A 21,268-nucleotide genomic window follows, 5' to 3' on the forward strand; every position below is an offset into this window, starting at 1 on the left:
GACTGGCTTACATAAAAGCTCTGATGTCTCTACTGGACTGAGCCATAATCCGCTCCAGGGCCAGACAGATATATCAGCCGGTAAATATTGGCTGATATCAACCTTCTACCCATATACCTGCGTCTGTTTGCCATTGATAAAGCCCAGGTAGAATTCCTTAGAATAAATAAATACATAACCCTGTGGCACGTTTAAACAACAGAGTTCCATGTGGGTATCCATCGTTATTCTTACTATTTATTTTTGTGATGCGCAAATCACTAAACAAGCAAAACATCTCACTTGGGCATATAGCTCTATGTGTCTATCATGTCTATGGAGAGGAGCCTTCTGGCTGGTTGCCTGGCATCGTCACCATGGCTTTGGCCTGGCAAACTGCCAACAAACAGATAGGGAGAACAGCCCCCCGTCCCCCACACACACACACATATACATACTCACGCACACACACACACACACACACACACACACACACACACACACACACACACACACACACACACACACACACACACACACACACACACACACACATACACACATACATACATACATACATACATACATACATACATACATACATACATACATACATACATACATACATACATACGTACATACGTACATACATACATACATACATACATACATACATACATACCACATACAGTATAGCTGTGGCCAAGCCTGAAACTACGGGCTAAGGCGGAAACTAGAGGTATAACTGAATATGAAGGTTACCATCATGGATTCATGTTGGACTGGGTGGTATACTGAATATGAAGGTATACCATCATGGATCCATGCAAAGGTATGGATTTTTACTATGCTGTCCACGATATTTATATATACATATTGTAAGAAAAAAATAATATATATACAGTATATACATACATACTGTATATTTCTTTGCAGCAGCATTTAAGTCATAAGGCAGATGTAATCATGGATGAGACAGTTGTAGTCATGGATGAGACAGATGTAGTCATGAGTATGTTCATGTATTGAAAAATGTCTGGGGGTTGGCCCTCGTGTGGAGAGAGACGTCACTCACAGACAGGGTATGTTTTCCAGGAAGAGAATGGATTTATTATTATTTAAATGTAATCCTTGCTTTAATCTTGCTTTAACCAGGATAATCACGTTGAGATTTTCATCTCTTATTCAAGTGGGCCCTGGCTGCAGCGTTTCAGCAACGCCCTGCTTCGCATTCACAGTTACACACATTCACACCTGGGAGCTGCCCAGTACAACCACAGTCTGGCACTGTTGACCACTAGGAGCTGTCCAGTGCAACCACAGTTCGACACTGTTGACCACTAGGAGCTGCCCAGTACAATCACAGTCTGGCACTGTTGACCACTAGGAGCTGTCCAGTACAACCACAGTCTGATACTGTTGACCACTAGGAGCTGCCCAGTACAACCACAGTCTGACACTGTTGACCACTAGGAGCTGCCCAGTACAACCACAGTCTGACACTGTTGACCACTAGGAGCTGCCCAGTACAACCACAGTCTGACACTGTTGACCACTAGGAGCTGCCCAGTTCAACCACAGTCTGACACTGTTGACCATAGGAGCTGCCCAATACAACCACAGTCTGACACTGTTGACCACTAGGAGCTGCCCAGTACAATCACAGTCTGGCACTGTTGACCACTAGGAGCTGTCCAGTACAACCACAGTCTGATACTGTTGACCACTAGGAGCTGCCCAGTACAACCACAGTCTGACACTGTTGACCACTAGGAGCTGCCCAGTACAACCACAGTCTGACACTGTTGACCACTAGGAGCTGCCCAGTACAACCACAGTCTGACACTGTTGACCACTAGGAGCTGCCCAGTTCAACCACAGTCTGACACTGTTGACCATAGGAGCTGCCCAATACAACCACAGTCTGACACTGTTGACCACTAGGAGCTGCCCAGTACAACCACAGTCTGACACTGTTGGCCACTAGGAGCTGCCCAGTACAACCACAGTCTGACACTGTTGACCACTAGGAGCTGCCCAGTACAACCACAGTCTGATACTGTTGACCACTAGGAGCTGCCCAGTACAACCACAGTCTGACACTGTTGACCACTAGGAGCTGCCCAGTACAATCACAGTCTGATACTGTTGACCACTAGGAGCTGCCCAGTACAACCACAGTTAGGAGCTGTCCAGTACAACCACAATCTGACACTGTTGACCACTAGGAACTGCCCAGTACAACCACAGTCTGACACTGTTGACGACTAGGAGCGGTCAGGGGTTAATTGCCTTGCTCAAGGGCACTTCAGCGTTTGGTATTGATGAACAATGTGAGAGTGTTATTCAAGTTTTCCTGCCAGTCGGGGGGGGGGGGGGGGGGGGGATCAAACCGGCGACCTTCCGGTCACAAGCCGCTACTCTAACCTTTAGGCCACCAATTCCCCTTTATATATGAAGGAAAGAAATAATTTTTGTGAATCTTTTGCCACATAGTGATGAATAGATGAGACCTAGATGCAGACAAAAGGGCTAAAATGCAGGGGGAACATTTTCTTTTCATTTCATGGGATCTTTAAACAGGACCCTGTATTGACTGCTGTACAGCATTTAACAACTGGCATGGATTCCATGGGAGGGAACCCTCTGTGTGCCTCCAGCTATAGGCTACAGTCTCAGCCCTATGCTGACATTTCTTAGAAAGCTTCTGTACACAGTTTAATACCAGTCTTTCAAGATGTACAGATCCCGAGTCGCGATACCCTCTCCGCTGCCGCCTGCACGGCACATGTGTGCACACGCTGTACGCGGAGCCAAGCGCGCGAAGGCGATCCGAGACGAGGTGGGTCGGTAGCGGCTCTGCGGTGATCTCCAGTTTACGTCCCGTACTTTGCTGCAGCTCTCTGGTTTCGACACACCTGGTCTGGAGCCCCGGTACTCTCGACTTGATAGCACTGTTCCTTTTGTGACCCCAGGCTGGGAAACTACACCTCATCTGCAGAGATGTTAAGTGTTTGCATGTCGAGGCCGTTGCATGTCGAGGCCATTGCATGTCGAGTGTTTAGCAAAAAAGGCCCCCGTCTGATGACCGGCTTGTTGGCTGAGATCCTGTGGTCATAACTGTTGTTGTTTACATTACCATATATTATAGAAATAGCTGGCATATATTAGCATATATTATACACGCTAAATCGTGCAGCGCCACAAACTGGACTGGATGGCATGGGGATTAGTATTCTGAGCATGCCAGGTACTTCATTGTGAGGGTTGAAGGGTTTCAGAGAAGGTTGAAGGGTTTTTCAGTGAAGCAGAAGGCTGTAGGATGTTTCAGTGAAGCAGAAGGCTGTGGGATGTTTCAGTGAAGCAGAAGGATGTAGGATGTTTCAGTGAAGCAGAAAGCTGTAGGACGTTTCAGTGAAGCAGAAGGCTGTAGGATGTTTCAGTGAAGCAGAAGGATGTAGGGTGTTTCAGTGAAGCAGAATGATGTAGGGTGTTTCAGTGAAGCAGAAAGCTGTAGGATGTTTCAGTGAAGCAGAAGGATGTAGGATGTTTCAGTGAAGCAGAAGGATGTAGGGTGTTTCAGTGAAGCAGAAGGATGTAGGGTGTTTCAGTGAAGCAGAAGGATGTAGGGTGTTTCAGTGAAGCAGAAGGCTGTGGGATGTTTCAGTGAAGCAGAAGGATGTAGGGTGTTTCAGTGAAGCAGAAGGCTGTGGGATGTTTCAGTGAAGCAGAAGGCTGTGGGATGTTTCAGTGAAGCAGAAAGCTGTGGGATGTTTCAGTGAAGCAGAAAGCTGTGGGATGTTTCAGTGAAGCAGAAGGCTGTGGGATGTTTCAGTGAAGCAGAAGGCTGTGGGATGTTTCAGTGAAGCAGAACGCTGTAGGATGTTTCAGTGAAGCAGAAGGATGTAGGATGTTTCAGTGAAGCAGAAGGATGTGGGGTGTTTCAGTGAAGCAGAAGGATGTAGGGTGTTTCAGTGAAGCAGAAAGCTGTAGGATGTTTCAGTGAAGCAGAAAGCTGTGGGATGTTTCAGTGAAGCAGAAGGCTGTGGGATGTTTCAGTGAAGCAGAAGGCTGTGGGATGTTTCAGTGAAGCAGAAGGCTGTGGGATGTTTCAGTGAAGCAGAAGGCTGTGGGATGTTTCAGTGAAGCAGAAAGCTGTAGGATGTTTCAGTGAAGCAGAAGGATGTAGGATGTTTCAGTGAAGCAGAAGGATGTAGGATGTTTCAGTGAAGCAGAAGGATGTGGGGTGTTTCAGTGAAGCAGAAGGATGTAGGGTGTTTCAGTGAAGCAGAAAGCTGTAGGATGTTTCAGTGAAGCAGAAGGATGTAGGGTGTTTCAGTGAAGCAGAAGGATGTAGGGTGTTTCAGTGAAGCAGAAAGCTGTAGGATGTTTCAGTGAAGCAGAAGGCTGTGGGATGTTTCAGTGAAGCAGAAGGCTGTGGGATGTTTCAGTGAAGCAGAAGGCTGTGGGATGTTTCAGTGAAGCAGAAGGGTTTCCATTAGTGATCATCCAAAAATCTTCACCAGGGCAATCAGGTCAGATTCAGTATGGCTGGATATTGTTCCCAACTAGCTGCTGCACAATGTATATATTGTCACTGCTACTGTATGTGGCATTGATGCATGTTGTGGTACTTTATGATACACCATGAGAGCCCTATACAAGTAAGTCTATCACCAAGTCTACAGACGACAAGAGACCAAGTCTACAGACGGCAAGAGACCAAGTCTACAGACAACAAGAGCTCAAACTTGTTTCTAGAAGCATTTGAACCTCCTCTCGAACATGTTTTGGAAAAGCAAAAAATAAAATAAAAAAAGTAACATGTGTAACCCCTATTAATGGAATCTATTACATCTTACCTTACACCGCTCTGCCGTCAGAGGGCCCACGGTTGGAGGTGCGTTTGCCAAGTCGTTTTCTTCTAGCCCGAGGACAACCGTTAAGGATCCTCTCATCACGGAGGTGGAGGACGTCATTGGGCTTTTTTCCAGGCGAGGCTGACGTCTCCTTCTTTGATTCACAACCTGCTCCCAACCGTCTGTGTTATTATCGTGGCCCCGCTGTTATCGTTCCATTTTGAACACGTTGCATGCGCCATCGTGGCATGTCATAGTTCGCAAGCGAATGGAATGGAACACCGATAAGGGCTCTGACGTGGTGCGGCGGGCAGCGGATCAACTGGCAAATCTCAACATCCATTCAGGAACTTGTGTCGTTCCTTCAAGATGATCCGCCGTGTCAGTTAGAGATTCCTGCTTGATCTTCTCCAGGCCTCACCACAACAACGCCATAGCGCCCGCCACAACGTTAGCACACATTCAGTGAGAGCGATTACAAACATCTATGCTGTATCTTGTCAAATGTGGTCTTGAGTGTTATTTAGTTAACACGTTTGTTATTTCCATGGCCTAATATAGTTCAAGGTAAGCCAGAAACCAGAGAATCAATACTCAAATGTGTGATGTCATCGAGTATAAAGTCTGGAGCTTTTGCATATAGACAATGAATAGAGATGAACTTTGAGTTTTATACCAACATTTGCTTTATTCTATAGTAGTGTTCTCAGTTCTGAAACAGAAAATGTACCCTTAGAGATGTTCCGATATCATTTTTTCCTTTCCGATCCGATTCCGATACCTAAGCTTTGGGTATCGGCCGATACCGATACTTATCCGATACCAGTGCATACATAAAAAAAAATTAAAATAAAAAAAAAATATATATAAATTATACTTTTTTTTTTTTTTTTTTTTTTTTTTTTTAATACATGTACTGTTTTATATACTGTTTTTTAGTAATAACTAGAAAGTAATGGTATTTATTCAACAGGTGATTGTATAGATTTGTATTAGTATCATTAATCAATGAGTATGGGGCTGCAGCACTGCAGATATACCCTACTCCAATGATCCGCACGGACATTAGACGGTGTTGCACTCGCTACCCAGTGGCTCTGCAGATATACCTTACTCAGTCTGTAAGCTAGTAGCAGATAGAACGTTCATGTTGTGATTTTCGTTGCAAAATAAATATTCAACATTCTCTTTTGAGACTCCGCCTCAGACTCTTATCCTTTGGCACTTGGAACTTGCTATACTTTGCTTGCAGGTCTGCAGCCATTATTGCTGGATTATGAATAGCACCAACTTTAGACACGGTATCGTTATCAAGCTAAGCTAGCTGACCTAGCTCGTCTTCCCGCATTGACATTTGATAACGTTAGTCAGCTAACCAGCGTTTCCGTTAGCCGGTAATTACCGGTATTTGACCGGCAAAATCTGTTGAAGTCCGACATATTTAATCTCTCAGGTCTTAATGTCCGGTGAAAATAATTCCCTGAGTCTAAGCACAATTTGATTATTTGAATTATTTGTATTAAAATAGGCTAAAATTAAATAACCTATGCGATGAACGAAACGATCATTACATTTGTTTCCTCGTTGCTTCTAATAATGACAACGACGTTGTCAGCGAGAGCTTAGTGCTGGGTGTGCGAACTTTTGTGAAGCTGCAGAGCCGGAGCAGCAGCAGCACAATGCAGTATTCCAGCAGTACTCCAATTCAGCCATTTTCAATTCAATGTTGGGTGGGGGGCGCTGCTGTGCGGTCCCCAGAAAAGAGCCAATAACAGCTGAATCAGCTGCTCTGCAGCGCCATACTCTTTGCAAATAAGTCGTTGCGAGGTGGAGAGAGTCGTCACGCAAACCCACGATAATGTTGCCGTCTCTCTCTGCCAAATTTCTCAGTTCTTCGCTTGATATAATTAATACAAATGTCCAATATAACGGAATTCGTTAGCTCATAAAAATGTGATTATAACAGACTGTTGTTTATTAATGTCGGGCGACTGCCCACAGACACCTATTTGATTTAAAGTCAGCAGCAGCACGAGTCTCGGGACTTATTTTATTTGGAATATAATGACTTTATACGCAAAAGTAGCCTAGTTTTAAGTAAAAATATTATAAATCTACATGCCTTGATGATGTCATTCTTTTGTTTTGTTGTCATTCTTTTGCCTATCAATTGTTTTTAAGCTCAATAAACTCTGACCGGAATTTCGGTCATTTGACCGGTAGATTGAAATCTACCGGACACTGAGGCCGGCAACAATTTTTTCTAACGGAAACCCTGCAGCTAACGCTAGTCAGTAGCTACTTAACTTAAATACGATTCACCGTGGGTGCATTATTGTTGATAGACGGTCACGGACAGTGCCAGGTCCTGGAGAAAGGACAGGCGATCATCTGATTTGATGTAACGGGCGGATGTTCCAACTAGCTAGCTTTTCAGCTAATGCTATCATAACACCAGCAAAACACATCCCGTCCGAGCTCCCCGCCACACGCTCTGTCGGGGAAAATGGAATTTAAGAAAGTGTATCTGCTGTTAAAATGACAAACAGCATCACACTTTAAAACACGTTCATTTTATAATCCTCACTCTCCGCAGGACTCGGCAGGAGATAAATTACGTCATGGGATCGGAGGCTACAATTTACGTGTATCGGCCGATACCGATACCAGCATTTTAGGCAGTATCGGCGGCATTTCCGATACTGGTATCGGTATCGGAACAACTCTACACAGAACATTCTTCCTGGATGCTCTCAGTGTCACCTTTACCATCTTTCCCAATTCATTGTCTATGGCGCACTTCAGACTTTATACTTGATGACGTCATACATTTGAGTTTTAGGGGGCGTAGATGAAATGGGTGTAGTTCCCCTTTAATGTGACAAAAATGCACAACGTCACCACAGCATCTAGGCTAGTCACTACAGCATCTAGGCTAGTCACTACAGCATCTAGGCTCGTCACCACAGCATCTAGGCTAGTCACTACAGCATCTAGGCTAGTCACCACAGCATCTAGGCTAGTCACTACAGCATCTAGGCTAGTCACCACAACATCTAGGCTAGTCACCACAGCATCTAGGCTAGTCACCACAACATCTAGGCTAGTCACCACAGCATCTAGGCTAGTCACTACAACATCTAGGCTCGTCACCACAGCATCTAGGCTAGTCACTACAACATCTAGGCTAGTCACTACAACATCTAGGCTAGTCACCACAGCATCTAGGCTAGTCACTACAACATCTAGGCTAGTCACCACAGCATCTAGGCTAGTCACCACAGCATCTAGGCTAGTCACCACAGCATCTAGGCTAGTCACCACAGTGTCTAGGCTAGTCACCACAGCATCTAGGCTAGTCACCACAGCATCTAGGCTAGTCACCACAGCATCTAGGCTAGTCACCACAGCATCTAGGCTAGTCACCACAGCATCTAGGCTAGTCACCACAGCATCTAGGCTCACTACAGCGTCTAGACTAGTCACCACAGCATCTAGGCTAGTCACTACAACATCTAGGCTAGTCACCATAGCATCTAGGCTAATTACCACAGTGTCTAGGCTAGTCACCACAGCATCTAGGCTAATTACCACAGTGTCTAGGCTAGTCACCACAGTGTCTAGGCTAGTCACCACAGTGTCTAGGCTAGTCACCACAGCTTCTAGGCTAATCATGACAGCGTCTAGGCTAGTCACCACAGCTTCTAGGCTAATCATGACAGCGTCTAGGCTAGTCACCACAGCTTCTAGGCTAATCATGACAGCGTCTAGGCTAGTCACCACAGCTTCTAGGCTAGTCCCCACAGTGTCTAGACTCGCCACCACAGTTTCAGTTCTTACTGCAGGGTTGTTCAAACTCCAAATACAGTGACTTCATATCTTTATCATCAATCCATCAGCATCTCAAACACAAATGCTATAAAAAAACCCTCATCATGTCTTCATTCTTCTTTACTTTTCGTTAATTGCACAATATTACAGAATGCAACCAACCATTTAGAAGGGAATAGTGAACCCCTCTCCTCCGATTGGTCCGTTTCTGACGTGAATCCTCTGGAGACGTGCACTCCCAGTCGGTCTGTGTAAAGTCTTTGTGTTTGGAGACCTCCCCCTGAGGTCCTGGACGCAGCTGTAGGTCAACGACCGCTGCCACCTCGACGCCTCAGACAAACCACTCGTTCTAATCACATTCACGATCAGCCGGTCGATTAACAAAAACAAAAAAACGTTCAATCAATCTAGCGGTCGGTGAACCAATCAATCAATCAATAAATCAATCAATCAATCAATCAATTGTATCCGAAATAATGGATCTGTCTTAAAGGGAGTGTTTCCACATCGCTGTGTAGCCCTTCACACACGATGCTGCCAAAACCTGGAGAGACCGGAGACCATAAATCCAGGTTTTTCAGTAGCGACGGCATTACAAGTTGGCACAACGGCCCCCCTATTTTGCATATGCACTCGCTCTAGGATTTTATGGCGAGCCCAGGGCACATAAAATGCACTGTGAGCGCCTCAATAAGTGCGCCGTGTGCTGCCCTGCGTAGCATTCCTGAGTTCATTTGTAACTAGCATCAGTGCTCTAGCGAGAGGGGAAAATCCAGGATTTTTGAAATATTGCTGGCTGCAAGCGCTGCCCCACGGAATGGGTTGGGAGCACAGACAGGGCCGGTAGTGTGTGTAATTAAAGGGTGCTATGGTGCTGGCAGGACGGAGGTAAAGTCGGTCCCACTGACTCTGGGGATATTTCAGGAGGTGTGTTGAAGTGACAGAGCCGTGTGGGGAATGTTTCCAGCAGCACTCTGTATCTTCCTTATTAAAGAACCAGGGGGACACTCTGGGAGATCTTTTCAAACGCACCCCTTCCCTTGTTTGTCTTCCCTACCCTGTTTTTGTTGGTTTATTTATTTTTAATTTTTTTATGTTTTTGTAGATTTCTTTATTGCGTTTTTACTACCGGGCAGTCCGGTAGAGAGAGAGAGAGAGGGAGAGGAGGAAATGGGAGACAGAGCAGGGGAAGACATTCGGCAAAGAACGCCGGGTCCGGGAATCAAACCCGGGTCGGCCGTGCCGCCACGCAGCGCGTTACGTGGTTCGCCACTTGGGTGCCCCGGTTTATTTATTTTTACCCCCCCCCCCGGTTATATCGGTCGGTATTCGGGGCACGCTGGTGCTTTCACATCACATTAGGGATAAAGACGAGCCCCATATGGGAACGGTTTCTCTTAAGCTGTATTGCTTTGCCATCGCTGGTAGCGGAGTTGTCGTTGGATCACGTTACAGACGGGTGGCCAGGACTAAATATTTGGTAGATGTCCAGACGGGGGAATTGAAATGATGAGAGCACAGATGGAACTGTGGATGATACCATTCTCAAACTCCATTTCCCTTCTCTGTCACTGACACTGTCCAGGAGGTAGCGCTCTGGGAATGTGGCCGCAAAGGGATCATATGAACGGGACTTGGTTTGACCTGCGAATACTAGCGTTGCCAAGTTTGTCTAAACCGATGATGGTGAACATCAAACGGGTAGTCCTATCAAGTGGTTTGGTCATCGGGTCGCTTATAGCTTATCCGCAACAGTAAGTTACTTCCGGGGTAGGCCTGATTGGCCCCGACAGGCACGTGACGCGCAACTTTCTCTGCCGCGGAGCGTAGCGGCAGAGCGGAGCTCATTATATGCCAGTAACCGCCCCCTAATTCAGTATCCAGAAATAGCTCAATTGGCAAGACTGCATGGCTGTGGATCCTACGGCTCGTTGCTGGCGAGTTCGATTCCCTTCAATTTTTTTTTTTTTATTTTATTTTTTTAACGTGCATTCGCATTCTTTCGCCGTTTCATTTCGCCGGTTAAGTTTAGGCATTGTTTCGGAGTTGGTTAAGGTTAGGCATTGTTTCGGAGTTGCTTAAGGTTAGAAGGGTTAAGTTTAGGCGCTGTTAAGGAGCTGGTTAAGGTTAGAGTTTGTGTTAGAGAATGGCAATAGACAGCCTATTTCCGCGCGACAGCTCTCAGCAGCCTCGTTGCGCGTCCTGAGTTTGCCGCGTCACGTGCCTGTCGGGGCCAATCAGGCCTACCCCGGAAGTAACTTACTGTTGCGGAACAGTTACACGCCATCGGGTCACGTCTGGTCTTCGTGTACCTTGGGCCTCCTCTCAATTCTTATTTTTTTTGTATTATTAAAGGGCCACTTTGCCGATCTTTCAATCTCAGATGCCATCGTCCTGTCGTGAGGAGATGACTGACATGTGATAATCAGACCTAAAACTTTGCAACGTGTTCTGTGTCTTGAGAGTTTGGGCTGCCTCGCGAGGAACTCACGAAAATCGATTCTGCAGTTCACTAGAGCTAGAGGTCTGCTCTCCTCTGGGTGATAATAGTGTCTGTAGTTCACTAGAGGTCTGCTCTCCTCTGGGTGATAATATTGTCTGTAATTCACTAGAGGTCTGCTCTCCTCTGGGTGATAATAGTGTCTGCAGTTCACTAGAGGTCTGCTCTCCTCTGGGTGATAATAGTGTCTGTAGTTCACTAGAGGTCTGCTCTCCTCTGAGTGATAATAATAGTGTCTGTAGTTCACTAGAGGTCTGCTCTCTTCTGAGTGATAATAGTGTCTGTAGTTCACTAGAGGTCTGCTCTCCTCTGGGTGATAATAGTGTCTGTAGTTCACTAGAGGTCTGCTCTCCTCTGGGTGATAATAGTGTCTGTAGTTCACTAGAGGTCTGCTCTCCTCTGGGTGATAATAGTGTCTGCAGTTCACTAGAGGTCTGCTCTCTCCTCTGGGTGATAATAGTGTCTGTAGTTCACTAGAGGTCTGCTCTCCTCTGGGTGATAATAGTGTCTGTAGTTCACTAGAGGTCTTCTCTCCTCTGGGTGATAATAGTGTCTGTAGTTCACTAGAGGTCTGCTCTCCTCTGGGTGATAATAGTGTCTGTAGTTCACTAGAGGTCTGCTCTCCTCTGGGTGATAATAGTGTCTGCAGTTCACCAGAGGTCTGCTCTCCTCTGGGTGATAATAGTGTCTGTAGTTCACTAGAGGTCTGCTCTCCTCTGGGTGATAATAGTGTCTGTAGTTCACTAGAGGTCTGCTCTCCTCTGGGTGATAATATTGTCTGTAGTTCACTAGAGGTCTGGTCTCCTCTGGGTGATAATAGTGTCTGCAGTTCACTAGAGGTCTGCTCTCCTCTGGGTGATAATAGTGTCTGCAGTTCACTAGAGGTCTGCTCTCTTCTGAGTGATAATAGTGTCTGTAGTTCACTAGAGGTCTGCTCTCTTCTGGGTGATAATAGTGTCTGTAGTTCACTAGAGGTCTGCTCTCCTCTGGGTGATAATAGTGTCTGTAGTTCACTAGAGGTCTGCTCTCCTCTGGGTGATAATAGTGTCTGCTGTTCACTAGAGGTCTGCTCTCCTCTGGGTGATAATAGTGTCTGTAGTTCACTAGAGGTCTGCTCTCCTCTGGGTGATAATAGTGTCTGTAGTTCACTAGAGGTCTGCTCTCCTCTGGGTGATAATAGTGTCTGTAGTTCACTAGAGGTCTGCTCTCCTCTGGGTGATAATAGTGTCTGCAGTTCACTAGAGGTCTGCTCTCTTCTGGGTGATAATAGTGTCTGTAGTTCACTAGAGGTCTGCTCTCCTCTGGGTGATAATAGTGTCTGTAGTTCACTAGAGGTCTGCTCTCCTCTGGGTGATAATAGTGTCTGTAGTTCACTAGAGGTCTGCTCTCCTCTGGGTGATAATAGTGTCTGCAGTTCACTAGAGGTCTGCTCTCCTCTGGGTGATAATAGTGTCTGTAGTTCACTAGAGGTCTGCTCTCTTCTGAGTGATAATAGTGTCTGTAGTTCACTAGAGGTCTGCTCTCCTCTGGGTGATAACATTGTCTGTAGTTCACTAGAGGTCTGCTCTCCTCTGGGTGATAATAGTGTCTGCAGTTCACTAGAGGTCTGCTCTCTTCTGAGTGATAATAGTGTCTGTAGTTCACTAGAGGTCTGCTCTCCTCTGGGTGATAATAGTGTCTGTAGTTTACTAGAGGTCTGCTCTCCTCTGGGTGATAATAGTGTCTGTAGTTCACTAGAGGTCTGCTCTCTTCTGAGTGATAATAGTGTCTGTAGTTCACTAGAGGTCTGCTCTCCTCTGGGTGATAATAGTGTCTGTAGTTCACTAGAGGTCTGCTCTCCTCTGGGTGATAATAGTGTCTGTAGTTCACTAGAGGTCTGCTCTTCTCTGGGTGATAATAGTGTCTGTAGTTCACTAGAGGTCTGCTCTCCTCTGGGTGATAATAGTGTCTGTAGTTCACTAGAGGTCTGCTCTCCTCTGGGTGATAATAGTGTCTGCTGTTCACTAGAGGTCTGCTCTCCTCTGGGTGATAATAGTGTCTGTAGTTCACTAGAGGTCTGCTCTCCTCTGGGTGATAATAGTGTCTGTAGTTCACTAGAGGTCTGCTCTCCTCTGGGTGATAATAGTGTCTGTAGTTCACTAGAGGTCTGCTCTCCTCTGGGTGATAATAGTGTCTGCAGTTCACTAGAGGTCTGCTCTCTTCTGGGTGATAATAGTGTCTGTAGTTCACTAGAGGTCTGCTCTCCTCTGGGTGATAATAGTGTCTGTAGTTCACTAGAGGTCTGCTCTCCTCTGGGTGATAATAGTGTCTGTAGTTTAGGCTTGGGCGGTATGACGGTATTAAGGTATACCAGGGTATTTAGAATTACCTACGGTATTGATTTTCAATACCGTCCGTCACCGTCAAAATCACAGATGCGCTTCAGTTTCTATAACAGTGAAACGGAGTTTTGAGTGTAGTGCACACACTGAGTGTAGTGCACACACTCGCCAGCAGAGGGCGAGACCGCTCTAGTGGAGCGAGTGGGTCACAACGGTGTAATGTTGCGACAGTGCTGTGAAAATACCGTAAAGCGTTGTGACGAGAGCAGTGTTGTTGTGGTCCTTGTGGAGCAATCAGTCTCTTATTATATGTGAACTAAAGAGTACAAGGTTTACACAACAGCCCCCACCCGCCTTTTTATTGTATTTGTACCGTCCTGTACTATCCGCTGTCAGCTGTTTATCTCTCTCTGTGAGCTACTGAGCTTGAATAAATAGCGTTAGCTCACGTTAGTAGCGTTAGCTCTGCGGCTAATCTTGGATTACCCTGAACTAAATCAATGGCTAGGTTATAAAGCATTCGAGTAGTTTTTACTGCACATAGAAGTAGCCAAACAACGGGAGCATTTCGGGAGCATATGACCAAAACCCAGGCAATTTCTAGCCCTTAAGGAATCAAATAGTCTGCCATGGCTATAGGCTAGATGCTAACGCTAAAACGGTGCGGGACGGGACTATCATTCTGAGAGCTGACGATGATTTGTTTACTTGGTAACACGTAACACCCCCCCCCCCCCCCCCCCCCGCTGATGAAAATGAAAGTCATACCGTCAAATACCGTGCACCGGGGTATTATAACATAAAGGTTTGCCGGTTTGAAAATAAGGATACCGCCCAAGCCTACTGTAGTTCACTAGAGGTCTGCTCTCCTCTGGGTGATAATAGTGTCTGCAGTTCACTAGAGGTCTGCTCTCCTCTGGGTGATAATAGTGTCTGTAGTTCACTAGAGGTCTGCTCTCTTCTGAGTGATAATAGTGTCTGTAGTTCACTAGAGGTCTGCTCTCCTCTGGGTGATAATATTGTCTGTAATTCACTAGAGGTCTGCTCTCCTCTGGGTGATAATAGTGTCTGCAGTTCACTAGAGGTCTGCTCTCCTCTGGGTGATAATAGTGTCTGTAGTTCACTAGAGGTCTGCTCTCCTCTGGGTGATAATAGTGTCTGTAGTTCACTAGAGGTCTGCTCTCTTCTGGGTGATAATAGTGTCTGTAGTTCACTAGAGGTCTGCTCTCCTCTGGGTGATAATAGTGTCTGTAGTTCACTAGAGGTCTGCTCTCCTCTGGGTGATAATAGTGTCTGTAGTTCACTAGAGGTCTGCTCTCTCCTCTGGGTGATAATAGTGTCTGCAGTTCACTAGAGGTCTGCTCTCCTCTGGGTGATAATAGTGTCTGCAGTTCACTAGAGGTCTGCTCTCCTCTGGGTGATAATAGTGTCTGTAGTTCACTAGAGGTCTGCTCTCCTCTGGGTGATAATAGTGTCTGCAGTTCACTAGAGGTCTGCTCTCCTCTGGGTGATAATATTGTCTGTAGTTCACTAGAGGTCTGCTCTCCTCTGGGTGATAATAGTGTCTGCAGTTCACTAGAGGTCTGCTCTCTTCTGAGTGATAATAGTGTCTGTAGTTCACTAGAGGTCTGCTCTCCTCTGGGTGATAATAGTGTCTGTAGTTTACTAGAGGTCTGCTCTCCTCTGGGTGATAATAGTGTCTGTAGTTCACTAGAGGTCTGCTCTCTTCTGAGTGATAATAGTGTCTGTAGTTCACTAGAGGTCTGCTCTCCTCTGGGTGATAATAGTGTCTGTAGTTCACTAGAGGTCTGCTCTCCTCTGGGTGATAATAGTGTCTGTAGTTCACTAGAGGTCTGCTCTTCTCTGGGTGATAATAGTGTCTGTAGTTCACTAGAGGTCTGCTCTCCTCTGGGTGATAATAGTGTCTGTAGTTCACTAGAGGTCTGCTCTCCTCTGGGTGATAATAGTGTCTGCAGTTCACTAGAGGTCTGCTCTCCTCTGGGTGATAATAGTGTCTGTAGTTTACTAGAGGTCTGCTCTCCTCTGGGTGATAATAGTGTCTGTAGTTCACTAGAGGTCTGCTCTCTCCTCTGGGTGATAATAGTGTCTGTAGTTCACTAGAGGTCTGCTCTCCTCTGGGTGATAATAGTGTCTGTAGTTCACTAGAGGTCTTCTCTCCTCTGGGTGATAATAGTGTCTGTAGTTCACTAGAGGTCTGCTCTCCTCTGGGTGATAATAGTGTCTGTAGTTCACTAGAGGTCTGCTCTCTCCTCTGGGTGATAATAGTGTCTGTAGTTCACTAGAGGTCTGCTCTCCTCTGGGTGATAATAGTGTCTGTAGTTCACTAGAGGTCTTCTCTCCTCTGGGTGATAATAGTGTCTGTAGTTCACTAGAGGTCTGCTCTCCTCTGGGTGATTTATTATCACATGTCCTCCTCACAACATGTCCTCCTCACGACATGTCCTCCTCACGACATGTCCTCCTCATAACATGTCCTATCACGACATGTCCTCCTCACGACATGTCCTCCTCATAACATGTCCTATCACGACATGTCCTCCTCACGACATGTCCTCCTCATGACATGTCCTCCTCGCGACATGTCCTCCTCGCGACATGTCCGCCACGACAAGTTAATCTGGTTTTGTTTATTTAGTCATATTATAAAAAATAAACTCAGCGACACTCAGATAATCACAAGGATCACTCTGAAGTCTTCAGCTGGTGGAGCAGTGAGGAGCTCCATGGCCACTGGACACCGGCAGCTTGTGCCCCACTGATAGCGTTGCTGCAGCAGCACTGATAGTGTTACTACGGCTACACTGTCCACGGCAACACCGTGAACATTCCAAGGATGAACCTCTGGTTTTCCTCATGTGTTGCTGTGAACCGTCGATCCGAAGGCTTGACGACCAATGAACCAAAACTGTTTCCAAAACAACCTGCAGTGTGTATGATGTGAAGCCTTCGTTCTGTATGTGACGTGAAGCCTTCGTTCTGTGTGCGATGTGAAGCCTTCGTTCTGAGTACGATGTGAAGCCTTCGTTCTGAGTATGATGTGAAGCCTTCGTTCTGGGTGCGATGTGAAGCCTTCGTTCTGAGTACGATGTGAAGCCTTCGTTCTGAGTATGATGTCAAGCCTTCGTTCTGAGTACGATGTGAAGCCTTCGTTCTGAGTACGATGTCAAGCCTTCGTTCTGAGTACGATGTGAAGCCTTCGTTCTGAGTATGATGTGAAGCCTTCGTTCTGAGTACGATGTGAAGCCTTCGTTCTGAGTACGATGTGAAGCCTTCGTTCTGAGTACGATGTGAAGCCTTCGTTCTGGGTACGATGTGAAGCCTTCGTTCTGGGTACGATGTGAAACCTTCGTTCTGGGTACGATGTGAAGCCTTCGTTCTGAGTATGATGTGAAGCCTTCGTTCTGGGTACGATGTGAAGCCTTCGTTCTGGGTACGATGTGAAGCCTTCGTTCTGAGTATGATGTGAAGCCTTCGTTCTGAGTATGATGTCAAGCCTTCGTTCTGAGTACGATGTGAAGCCTTCGTTCTGAGTATGATGTGAAGCCTTCGTTCTGAGTACGATGTGAAGCCTTCGTTCTGAGTACGATGTGAAGCCTTCGTTCTGGGTACGATGTGAAGCCTTCGTTCTGGGTACGATGTGAAGCCTTCGTTCTGGGTACGATGTGAAACCTTCGTTCTGGGTACGATGTGAAGCCTTCGTTCTGAGTACGATGTGAAGCCTTCGTTCTGAGTACGATGTGAAGCCTTCGTTCTGAGTACGATGTGAAGCCTTCGTTCTGGGTACGATGTGAAGCCTTCGTTCTGAGTATGATGTGAAGCCTTCGTTCTGGGTACGATGTGACGCCTTCATTCTGGGTACGATGTGAAACCTTCGTTCTGGGTACGATGTGAAACCTTCGTTCTGGGTACGATGTGAAGCCTTCGTTCTGGGTACGATGTGAAGCCTTCGTTCTGGGTACAATGTGAAGCCTTCGTTCTGGGTACGATGTGAAACCTTCGTTCTGGGTACGATGTGAAGCCTTCGTTCTGTGTGCGATGTGAAACCTTTGTTCTGGGTACGATGTGAAACCTTCGTTCTGAGTACGATGTGAAGCCTTCGTTCTGAGTACGATGTGAAGCCTTCGTTCTGGGTACGATGTGAAGCCTTCGTTCTGGGTACGATGTGAAACCTTCATTCTGGGATGCTTCGTGAGCAGCAGATTTAGTGTACTTCTTCATGTTTTGAGCATAATAACATAACTTTTGTTTGAAATAAGAAGTACTATGATGTAAAGAGGCAAACATGACCTAGTGTGTGTGTGTGTGTGTGTGTGTGTGTGTGTGTGTGTGTGTGTGTGTGTGTGGGTGTGTGTGTGTTTCATCATTACATTTTACATTTACATTTAGTCATTTAGCTGACGCTTTTATCCAAAGTGACTTACAAGTTCTGTACGAAGTCAGCAGGAGCGGTACAACTCTGGCAGCTAAGGGTCAGTGGTATAGTTCATCAAATAGTGTCGAACTTGAGTGCTACACTCTTGAGTTCATAGTTGTATAGGCATTTTAGCATAGTACATAGTAGATAGTAGTATAGACATATTACCATAGTAGATAGTAGATAGTAGTATATACATAGTAACAAAGTACATAATAGTAGAAGACAGTAAGAAGGTTAGTGTTTTCTTTTTTATTATTTCAGATATTGACTGAAGAGGTATGTTTTAGTCATTTGCAAAAGTGTGGAGTGCAGCATGCCTTCTTTCCCTTGTGTCAAAACAATGTATCTATGTGAGGAACAAAGGGATCCACAAAGACACTGATGCAAATGGATGAAAGTAGGTCAACGGATCCACTGTCTTGTTAAGAGATCACTTTGATCCTGTGTGGTTGATATTCTATATGTTACGTAAGATTGAGTGACCTTCTCAACCACAGACATAGCTCATTTCGGGGCGGTCAGGTGGCGTAGCGGAGATTGCGTTCGTCACCAACGCTGGAGAGGCTGGGTTCGCGTGTTCGAATCCAGCTCCCGACGTTGTCACCAGCTTGGCTGGCCGTTCACACTAATACAATTGGCAGTATTAGGGGGTGGGGAAAGCTGGCGGGTGGGTCCTGGGCGTTGTGGACAGCGACCCCTACAGTTCGGTCGGGGCGCCTGCTCAGCGAGGGTAGGATCTGGAGAGAGGTAGTGCGGCTTCCCACACGTTACACTCTCCCAGTGAGAATCTGCGCGGCCAGGCTGGCTGCCGGCTGGCTGCACATGCGTCGGAGGAAAGCATGTGACAGTCTCCGGCCTCTCGGACCAACAGTAGGGGAAAGTGCGCAACAACCAGGAAGGGGGTTGGGAATTGGCATAACGACTAACAGTGGGAAAAAAAATAAAAATAAAAAATTGCTTTCCCCGAGTGCACAATAAGTAAAGGATAATGTATAGCTTATACAAAATAATTGACCGACACTGAGTTTAAAATACCGAGGCGCAGCGCCGAGGTGTTTTAAACGTCAGTGAAGGTCAATTATTTTGCGACAATGATCGAGTATAGCTATACATTATCCCGCTTATTACATGGCTAACTTACTAACAATATACCTAATTAATTTGACATCGACAAGACGAGATCAAATGCAGACGCGTCACAGTTCTGTTCTGGCTCCGCTGTCATCGTCACACACACTCCGCTGTCAGTGCAGCCAGCAGGTGTGTCTGATTGGCTGCACTGATGCAGTGTGTCAGTGGCCTTGATTGCGAACAGCTGCGCACAGCGGTCATTATTGTTCCACAGAAGTCCGTTATCGAGTAATATCGGACCTCTGACGAGCGCTATTGACCAATCACAAGCAAGCATTTCGGCGAATGTGAAAACGCCATGTAATAATGCTGTATACACCATATAATTTTTTTTTATTGTATTATATATCCATATCTGTCTGAATCCTTTTTATATACCTATTTATACACCTGCATATAACCCATATAACTCTTCTTTATCCACATCTGTCTTTATATACCTGCATATAATCCCTTTTTGCATATCTGTAGATAATATATACATATCCCTTACCTACTCTAGTCATACTGCTGGTCAGTATGACAGTATGACTTACTTACTACCATAGTGTATTTATACCTGTATCACTGTACATATTAATACTACAACTCTGTACATACATCTGATTAGCACTATTATTACTCAGTAGTACTCATTTATATATCTTATATCCAGTTTACTGTAATCACCTGTACATTGTATATTACTATTGCACTTTATTGTTACATTTGCGCTCTGGTTGGATGCCAAACCTCTTTTCGTTGTACTGTACTTGTGCTGTATGATGACAATATTTTAATCTAATCTAATCAACGAATCAGCTAAGAAGGGTCAGACCGTACACACACACAATGTGGCTGTAGTCTGACTGTGTGTGTGGTTGTGTTGCAGTGGTGATCATGTGTGTGTGGTTGTGTTACAGTGGTGATCATGTGTGTGTGTGGTTGTGTTACAGTGGTGATCATGTGTGTGTGTGGTTGTGTTACAGTGGTGATCATGTGTGTGTGGTTGTGTTACAGTGGTGATCATGTGTGTGTGTGGTTGTGTTACAGTGGTGATCATGTGTGTGTGTGGTTGTGTTACAGTGGTGATCATGTGTGTGTGGTTGTGTTACAGTGGTGATCATGTGTGTGTGGTTGTGTTACAGTGGTGATCATGTGTGTGTGTGGTTGTGTTACAGTGGTGATCATGTGTGTGTGTGTGGTTGTGTTACAGTGGTGATCATGTGTGTGTGTGTGGTTGTGTTACAGTGGTGATCATGTGTGTGTGTGGTTGTGTTGCAGTGGTGATCATGTGTGGGGGAGCGGACCGGATCAGGGAGATCATGTTGGCGGTTCACCGGCGCCGGTTGACCAACGGCAGCCACATCTTCTTCAACATCGAACTCTTCAACTCCTCGTCTTATGGTAAAGTTACACCACGTCTTATGGTAAAGTTACACCACGTCTTATGGTAAAGTTACACCACGTCTTATGGTAAAGTTACACCACGTCTTATGGTAAAGTTACACCTTGTCTTATGGTAAAGTTACACCACGTCTTATGGTAAAGTTACACCACGTCTTATGGTAAAGTTACACCTCGTCTTATGGTAAAGTTACACCTTGTCTTATGGTAAAGTTACACCACGTCTTATGGTAAAGTTACACCACGTCTTATGGTAAAGTTACACCACGTCTTATGGTAAAGTTACACCACGTCTTATGGTAAAGTTACACCACGTCTTATGGTAAAGTTACACCTTGTCTTATGGTAAAGTTACACCTTGTTATGGTTTGTAACCGACCTCAAACGCAACGGCACAGAGAGGAAGTTCAGAGTTAGCCAAAAGCTAGGGCGTATTTATTTACAGAGTCACAAGATGGATGAAGTACAGCAATCAAAACAAACGGGGATCTGGCATGTGACGATGTAGCGGCTCTGCAGATACTCCCAGTAGATAGTGGTGAGGAATTGGCATGTGTAGCGGCTCTGCAGATACTCCCAGCTTTCACTCCCGGTGGAAACGGAGAGAGAGAGAAATCAGAGTTAGCCCAACGAACATACAGAGGCAGAGAGGTGACTGAGTCCAGTATTAATCCCAAGTGACTTGATCTTCGGTGTACCACACACAAGTTAGCTGAGTCCAGTGAAAAACAACACGGTAATCTTCAGTGTTAATCTAACACACAAAATAGCTGAGTCCAGTGCGAAACAAAAAGGAATTCTTCAGTGATATCCTAACACAAAA

The 21,268-nt window shown here is 45.7% G+C and overlaps 1 protein-coding gene across 1 annotated transcript in view; it reads left to right on the plus strand.

Annotated features, from left to right (window-relative positions):
* npr3 (natriuretic peptide receptor 3) overlaps positions 1–21,268 on the plus strand; it is a 71,264-nt gene that overhangs the window by 5,400 nt on the left and 44,596 nt on the right. Inside the window, 1 exon segment of the mRNA XM_084308757.1 lies at positions 20,323–20,445. Coding sequence (XP_084164883.1) covers positions 20,323–20,445 — 123 coding nt within the window.

This window comes from Notolepis coatsorum (assembly GCF_963971535.1).
Source record: "Notolepis coatsorum genome assembly, chromosome: 2".
NCBI lineage: Eukaryota > Metazoa > Chordata > Actinopteri > Aulopiformes > Paralepididae > Notolepis > Notolepis coatsorum.